At 43.8% G+C, this 7,919-nt stretch overlaps 2 protein-coding genes across 4 annotated transcripts in view; one reads left to right on the top strand and one right to left on the bottom strand.

The window, feature by feature from the left end:
• The first annotated feature begins 105 nt into the window (after positions 1-105).
• ABITRAM (actin binding transcription modulator) lies at positions 106-3,839 on the top strand. Of its 2 annotated transcripts, XM_033079255.1 has the most exons (6): positions 106-182; positions 257-308; positions 2,410-2,539; positions 3,243-3,319; positions 3,391-3,460; positions 3,529-3,839. In XM_033079255.1, the coding sequence occupies exons 1-6, from the start codon at positions 119-121 to the stop codon at positions 3,655-3,657; spliced, it is 522 nt and encodes a 173-aa protein (XP_032935146.1). In that variant the 5' UTR covers positions 106-118; the 3' UTR covers positions 3,658-3,839. The 2 variants fall into 2 exon arrangements, with proteins under 2 accessions (XP_032935146.1, XP_032935068.1); XM_033079177.1 differs by having other exon boundaries at positions 3,281-3,460.
• Positions 3,840-3,931: 92 nt separating this feature from the next.
• CTNNAL1 (catenin alpha like 1) overlaps positions 3,932-7,919 on the bottom strand; it is a 63,382-nt gene continuing 59,394 nt past the window's right edge. For both annotated transcript variants that reach the window (XM_033079020.2, XM_033079070.2), the window contains 4 exons: positions 7,364-7,420; positions 7,127-7,246; positions 5,169-5,252; positions 3,932-5,074 (listed from right to left, as the gene is read on the bottom strand). In XM_033079020.2, the coding sequence (XP_032934911.1) occupies positions 4,913-5,074; positions 5,169-5,252; positions 7,127-7,246; positions 7,364-7,420 (423 nt within the window). In that variant the 3' untranslated portion in view covers positions 3,932-4,912. The remainder of the gene's footprint in view (positions 5,075-5,168; positions 5,253-7,126; positions 7,247-7,363; positions 7,421-7,919) is intronic.

Here is a 7,919-nt window from a genome sequence, read left to right as displayed (position 1 = left end):
GTCGTACCGTATTTCCATGGGGTTTCGCGTGCCGGGCGGGCAGAGGGCCGGGCCGGGGCGGGCGCTGCCGGAGCCGCCCTCCCGCCGTCATCGCTCCGCGCCGCGGGCCGGGCCGGGCATGGCTGAGGGGGCGGCGGGGCCGGGCGGCGCCGAGCGCTACTTCACACGCTGGTACAAGCCAGGTACCGCCGGGGCCGGGCCGGGCCGGGCCGGGGCGGCGGCGGGGCCCTGACTCCTCTTTGTGCCCTTCTTGCAGACGTGAAGGGGCGGCCGTGCGAGGACTTCTGCGTGCTGCAGCACTCCAACAGGCGAGTGGCCGGCGGGGGCGGGTCCGCCTCGGGCCGCAGCCCCGGCGCTCGCCCTGCGCCCGGAGGGAGCGGCGGTGGCTGCAGCAGCCGGGACATGGACGGGGGGGGCTGGGACACAGCACCGGGCGAGCCTGCGCTGTCCGGGAAGGTGGGAGGATGGCAAAATGACAAATCGGCCTCCTCCTCCTTTAATTGCCGCTCCAGTGGGGCTTGGCCTCTTCCCCCCACCACCCCCCTCGTACGGCTCAGCAGTGTCCGTGGTGCTGCCCTCGCTCCCCTGCACCCTGTCCTACTGAAAGGGCCCCATCCCTAGGGGTGTTTATGGACGTGGCGCTCACTGCCATGCTCTAGTTCACATGGTCGGTCACAGGCTGGATTCGATCTCAGAGGTCTTTTCTGACGTAACTGATTCTGTGACCATCAATAGCAGAACAGCAATGTTCCAAAAGGCCTTTCTGTAATGACATTTTGAAGGAGTCTGTTTAACTCCTTCCGTTTGAACAAACATTCAGCTTTCTCTAGGTAAAACTTAATTGCTTTTGCTTGTAGTTTTACGCACTGATGATGGTGAAGGCAGGATAGTAAAGTGTCTTGCTTCTGCTTGGATGTAGCTGGATATCCAGTGATTGGGAGTAAATCAGCCTGTACCTGATGTGTACTCTCCTTCCATAGCTTCCATTCCTGCTGCAGCCTGTTAGGGCAGTGAGAGCACTTGTGGGGTGCTTAGTCCCAGAGGGAAGAACAGAACTAAACTACTGTCCACAGAAAAACTGGCAGGGCCAGTGGCTCACGGGCTGAGAGAAGGTGAGGCAGTGTTTGTGTTCCCAGTGAGTTGCCTGCTCTAGGAATTCAGAGTAAAAGGAAGGGCATGCTTGGCACAGGGCAGAACCATCACATTGCTACAGCCTTTGGACTTGGAGCTTCTCTGTGGCTGTTTCCTGCAGTTCTTCAATTCTTTCAAAAGGGAAACCAGAGTACCTTCAAATAACAGGCATGACAGTAACAGCAAGGAAGGACACCCTTCCATGTGTACTGAATACTAAATATAAGGTTACTAATCTCAGGTGTCTGATATAAACAAGTTTCTATCTTATTGATTTGTTGAATTGTCTATGAAGACTGTTCTTCTACTTCGAATTCTGAAATATCAAACCCTTGGATTCCACAGCTTAGCCAGATGTTCTGTATTTTACCATTATTATGTATAGGGCTGTGGCTCAGTTTGCTGCTTCTAGGCAGTGTAAAGTCTCTTGATTTTTTTGTTTTGTGAGCTCTCAGCTCCATCAGATGACAGCTCAAAGATAATTTGTCATCTTCCCCTTAGAAGGAGGCTGGGGTGAAGGGAGGTAGCTTTGCTGCTAGGACACGCTGGATGCATTCACCAGGATCCAGCTCCCTCTTGTGGGAGCTGTGCAGCCAGAACTCCCCAGGAGGAGTGTGGGGAGATGGATACAGCATCCACAGGGAGAGATCTGGTTCTGTGCCCTGGTTTTCTCTGCAGTCACTTTTCTGTTGATTCTGGTGCTTGCTCTAGGTTTTATACTCTCAAACAGAATAGCTTCCACTCTCTTCATGTACTGGCAAGGCCATGCGTGTGCAGTAGGCATGGTTCTAGGCTAGGCTAGTGTCTTCACCTGGGCTTGTCTCAAACTGTCCAGTGTCATGGTAAGAAGTAATGCTCCTTTCGAAAAAAATTAAATGCAAGCAGCAAGATTACAGAAGGATTCATCAGCTGTAATTGTTCACCACAAAGGGCCTTTAGCTGTTGAGAATCACTGCTTTGTGTTACATTTTGTGACAAAAGTTCACTGTGCTTTACTTGTCTTAACCTGAGTACCTACTGCAGCTACTGGCTGAAATGAACCAGCCCTGCTCTCATGGGGTACAGCACTAATGGAACAGCACTGGCTTGTTTAAAGGCAGTAGTTCTGCTTCAGTAAGAAGTGTAGGGCTTTTGACAGAATGAAGCATTTTCTATGGGAGTGGCTTTAAGTCTGAATGCCATTTTCATTCAGTTTGGTACATCAGGTGTCAAATAAGATAGGCAGAGAAGGTTGTCTTCTTACAACTACAGTGGAATAACTGTATTTTTTTTTTTCAGAATCTGTGTCATCACCTTGGCAGAAGCCCATCCTCTTCTTCAAAGTGGGAAAACAATTAAAAACATTAATTATCAAATCAGTGCAAACTGTAGCAGACTTCAGAATAAAGTCTCTGGGAAGTCAAAAAGGGTATGGCTTTTTGGTTTCCTTAGTTTTTATTTTAATCATCTCCCTGCCTGAGATAATTCTGTCATTTCTTGGATAGAAAGCCAGCAGCTTACTTTTGTATTTAATTTAAAATGAGCCCCTCTGCACTTGAAAAATTTAGACTTTCTCAAGGCCTTTCTGCTTGTCCCAGCTAAGGTCTTGAAGCTCCTGCAGCACTGGTGGTTTCCAGTGTTTCTCAAAGCCAAACTCACTTCTAGTAATTTTTTGATAGTATATAGAGGGACATAAACCTTCCTGAAAGAATAAAAATTTATTTCCAGGAAGATGTAAAGGACTGGGAGACTACTGTTTTTTTCAAGCAGATTTAGATAGTAGATGGGCCAGTTCAGTGTGGTGGGTTTTTGAAGGTGCCGTTTAACTTGCTTACATCAAAATCAATGGTGCCGTGCCTCTCCTCTCTCCCCTGACTTCAATCTCATCAAAAATAAGTTTGCTAGTCTGCAAGAAACTTAATTATGACTAAATCTGTAAGCTTGTAACAGGCTTCTACTTGATTTGTACACATAAGTAAGTTGGCATCATCCCTTCCGTACGGAAACAGCTCTGGAACTTGGAATGACTAACTATCACACATCCTTCCTTTTTAGACATTGCTGATGGTAACACTTTTACAAGCCCTGTGTAATTAAAACTACAGATATGTTTGTTTATTTTCCAAATGCAGGGAGCTCAGTTTTTAACAGAACTTGCCCCTCTGTGCAGGATATCTTCATCAGATGGAGAGGAATACACCATTTACAGGTAAGGTTTTTCCCCTTCTTTTCTTACCTTAACATACCACACACATCAACAGAATCTGAACACTTTTGCAGTTGCATACGGGGGCGGCTGATTGAAGTGAATGAGAACATCCTTAGTAATCCAGCTCTTCTGCAAGAAAAGGTAAGACACTTTCTTGTTCTTTATTTTTCAGCTTTTATTTCACTGCTAACTTCAGTCTCACTTTTTAGCCATCAACTGAGGGGTACATTGCAGTGGTTCTACCCAAATTTGAAGAAAGCAAGAGTATAACTCAGGGACTTCTGACGCAGAAGGAGTACGAGGAAGTTTTGTTGAAACGCCGCAGTTCTGCTTCATGAAATCAATTCTACATTCCCATCTGTGTTTGATACTAAATGAGTGACTTTTATTGTACACTGTGAGTTTTATACTATTGAAAAGGCCCAGTGCCAGTTTTTAAAAGTAGAACTAAACTCCTTGATTCATAAAAGAATAAACCAGTTCAAATAGTTTGTATATTAAAATTTCTGTAAAAACTTGATGTAAAATTTTTCTTTTTCTCTAAATTCTAACACTACAGTATTTTAAATAAGCTCAGAATGACATGTTGGAGATTATTTATGCTCCACAATCAGCTTTGCTTCTGCTTAATGCAAGCATAGTACATACAGAAAAATCATAGCATTTAGCTATCATGTAATTTAGCTAAACAAATACAGTATGGAGTTTGACAGAGGTGAATGGAAAATAAAAATGCAACAAAAGGCTATGTATAAAGAGCAGATAAACTTGAAAATATGTATTTCACACCAAGTTGTATTTTCATGGTATGCTGAAGTCAAATAATGCCCTTTGTACAGAATTTTGTAATAATCAGTATCTGTTTTCTAAAATTTTAGATAGCATAAGTCAAGTCCGCATAATACTTCAGTGGTTCTGCAGGCAACTCAAATTCTGCTCAGTAAGTTTTAATAAAAAGAAAGAAACAACTGCCATCTACAAATAGGGTAAAAGAAAAAGGCTTTGAGTCAAGACTATTAATCAGTTAGAAATACACTTTTTGTAGAGATGAATCACGTCAAGATTAAAATTCAGGGGTGCAGCTATTGAAAGAGGTTTTTTCTTTTTCCTAGGACTACTTCATTGCAGGTATAAGTTGTAACTAAGACAACATTTCAGTGCTTCAGGCCGCAGCCTTTCAGACTATATTCCTGATTCTGCTTTATCAAATACATAGACTGAAATAGGCCAGAGATGAGTTTACAGACTTCAGCAGTAGTGTTATATATAGTTTATGCAGCACAGGGGTCTTTACGTAAAATGTCTGTTAGCAGCATCTTTGGGTTGACACATCCATTAAAACATTCATAAGCATTAATTACAAAATCAGTATCAATAGTGAGCGTAGGAAAAGCATTCACATTATAAAAATACAGAACATTTAGACTAGCTGGTCTTTTAATGGCTAAGTAATGGGACATCTATTAGATGTGACAAAGGTCAACAGTTTTATATCAAATTAACCTGGCTTGACTTTCCACAAATGAAAGCAGTATTGAAACTTCAGCAAGTGTTATTTTCAAATGGGAGTTGCTGCATTTCTCAGTGCTATGATTACTTGCTCTCTAAAAACGTCATATTTGTTACATGATTTTCTAAAGACTTGATGCCAAACATGTCCACTCTTCTTTCTGGAGTACGTGCATTTGTACCAGTTCGTATTCTGTCTTCTTTCCATGGTGGAGCAGGCTTAAGACAACCATTTCCCACTTTATTCTGTGTATGTATAGAAAAAAGAATTCTTAAAAAGAAACAACCCAACCAAACAACCCCCAAAACTTCTAACAGTGCAGATTAAGCAAATACTTACCTTCCTCAGTAATTTGCAGCAAAGTGGAAGAAGCTGACATAACAGAGTCATCACATTCCTTGTTTTCAGAATGCATGCATCAACCTAAACAAGACAGTTAATAACAGAATAATACCCCTCCACTTGTTTTTAGCATGAGATGGTGATCTGCTTTGAGCTGGGTTAAGTAATACTTGTCCTTTTGAAATATCTCCTAATCAAATGGGTTTGCCTACGTTTTTTAAAATTTCTCTTTATAGTACAAGAGCATCTTTTCTGTTAAGCACAACTTGAGCTATGAGGCAGACATATCCCAAGAGAATGAACTACTAATTAATATATTAAACAGTAACAGAAGTCTCTTGGAAAGGAGTTCTTACGATCTAAGTATGAATAATCACAATACTTCATGGTTTTCCTTTTGCTTTATGTCTAGCCAGCATGATTTAGAAAGCCATGCATCATCAGCCTTAGTTCCATATTACACTAAAAGTTACCTTAAATCTTAACACACAGCACAGGTCACAAGTCTGAGCCCTTGAACATTAATTTGAGAAACTGTAATTGCTTTGTACTGATACATCACTGTAGAAACAGACTGGAGTTCCCATTTAATTTAGGGAGTGTAAAACAAACCACCCAGTAGCCCCAAGGTGCTCAGTTTGGTTCAGAGTAGCTTGCATGCTTTAGCCAGTTTCACACCCTGCTGTAAAACTCAAACACCTTCTCCACAGTGAAATGGAAACAAACATCCAGGTTTATGGAAATGGTCTTGCTCACACTGATCACTGCTGGCTCAGGGATACTGATCCCCTCTGATCTTTGCAGATTTACTTCTTAACAGTGGTAAAATTTTCATGGTAGCTGTCTATGTAGTTACTTATAGCAAATAGGAGTATCAGAAAAAACTCTGTGCAGTCCAGGGAAGAGGCTACCTACTGAGAAGTAAATGTGTTTCAGTAGTGGAGTTGGGGGTTTGGAATTTGTTACAGGTGTGTTAAGCCTCAGTAGCAATAACAACAGTAATTATTGCAGTGGTGGAAATACATATTACAGTAATTTCACGAATACAAGCCACACTGAGTATAAGCCGCATCGCCAGGTGTTGGCAAACATTTTGTTCTTTGTCCATAAATAAGCCGCACCTGAGTATAAGCCGCTCTGTCGTTCGCAGGGAGGACCCGCGTGCAACAAAGTTCCCAATTAGTAACAGAACCGTGGCAGGGCGGGGTTTACTGGCTCGGCTCGGGCCATGAGGGCTCGGGGCTGCCAACAGGGCTGGGTGGCCCAGCTCGGCGCTGCCGCTCAGAGGGGCCGCTCGGGGCCGGCTGCCGCCACCACTGGGCTCGCTCTCCCTGGCCCGGCACTGCCCTGCAGTGGCAGGGGGGGCACAGAGCCCACCGGCACCCACGGCGGTGGTGGGAGGCGGGGATGGAGCCTGCCTGTTCCTGCGGCAGCGGCACATGGGGACGGGAGCCCCCCGAGCCGCGGGGCCAGCAGGAGGGAGCTGCCCCGCCTTCCCCACCCCCGTGCTGCCTGCACGGAGCAGCTCCACCCGCCGCGCAACAGAGTAACCAATTTGCAACAACCGCGTAAATGCCGGGTTTTACTGGCAGGTGCTCGACTTTACAGTTTGCACGGACTCGGTTTGCACTCCCGGGGTTGAAAGTGTCAGAAAATTATTCACATATTGGCCGCACCTGAGTGTAAGCCGCATTTCTGGTGTGGGAGCAAAATTTTGGTCAAAACGGTGCAGCTTGTATTCGTGAAATTACTGTACCTTCCTTAAAATTTTGATCCCTTAAGTCCATTCTGAGGTACACTTAATTACAGTTCCTGTTTATCTGAATGGAGTTCTAGTGGATTACAGTACTACTACAACCTAGTTCCATACTTTCACTGGAGCATAAATCAGTAAATTACTTTATTTCAAAACAAGTTAGGTGCTACTTTAAGAAATATATACAATTTCACCTTACCTTTGTAAATGTAGCACTTTTACCCTGAGCAGAAGCTTTAGCTGTTATCTGGAGCTGCTTGCACATAGAGATCAGTTTTTCAGCCTCCAACAGAAGCAAAGGCTTGTCATCATCATGTACCTGGTTCGTGGTCCAGAAAGACAAAATAATTGCGTTAAAGACTCCAACATTAGGTTAAGGGAGAATACAGCACAAGCACCTTCTAAGCAGTATCACTGATGTCATAAGATACATCACCTGATCAGAAAGAGCATGAAGAGCTGAAGCAAGCTTTGTGCCCTCTGTGGCAAAAATCTGAAAGGAGAAGAAAGCATTTAACAAAATGGAACTACAACGGAAGGTAAGGCTTTTCCCCTCCTGTTTTAATAGTATGCTTTTAAGTAAATAGGTAGCAGGAAACAGTTGTAATAATTGTATATAATTCACAAGTCAGCAGTTTGCAGTGACTTCTGAAATAACAAGCTACACTACAAACTGCCATCCTCATGGAGAAGCAGAGTTTAAAGGCTTTCCCTTTACATATAACAAAACCCCCAACTTCCAATTATTTTTTGCACTGTGGCAGCTCCCAAATATTTTGTGATAACACCTGCCCTGTTTGTTTATTGTCCTTTCAAAGGTAACCAGTCTCCTGTTGCACACAGGCATGCATCCTGGAAATAGCATCCCACAACCCTTCATTTGGGCCCATGTTTGCATTGTGCAAATTTTTACATCTTTTTTCTTTCCCATGGAGATCCTGCTGCTCAGACTAGATTTAGTATCTGTTAACACTACCAAGGACTGGGCTGAA

This window comes from Catharus ustulatus, chromosome 1 (assembly GCF_009819885.2).
Source record: "Catharus ustulatus isolate bCatUst1 chromosome 1, bCatUst1.pri.v2, whole genome shotgun sequence".
NCBI classification, from domain to species: domain Eukaryota; kingdom Metazoa; phylum Chordata; class Aves; order Passeriformes; family Turdidae; genus Catharus; species Catharus ustulatus.
The sequence above is the reverse complement of the archived record's forward strand: the minus strand, read 5'-3'. Positions and strand labels throughout refer to the sequence as shown.

Bases quoted from the DNA above. Each gene is read 5' to 3' on its own strand.
- ABITRAM (XM_033079177.1), top strand. From the start codon at position 119: ATGGCTGAGGGGGCGGCGGGGCCGGGCGGCGCCGAGCGCTACTTCACA. The intron at 2,540-3,280 runs GTATGGCTTTTT...CCCTCTGTGCAG, and splicing joins TCTCTGGGAAGTCAAAAAGG to GATATCTTCATCAGATGGAG. The intron at 3,461-3,528 runs GTAAGACACTTT...CTCACTTTTTAG, and splicing joins CAGCTCTTCTGCAAGAAAAG to CCATCAACTGAGGGGTACAT.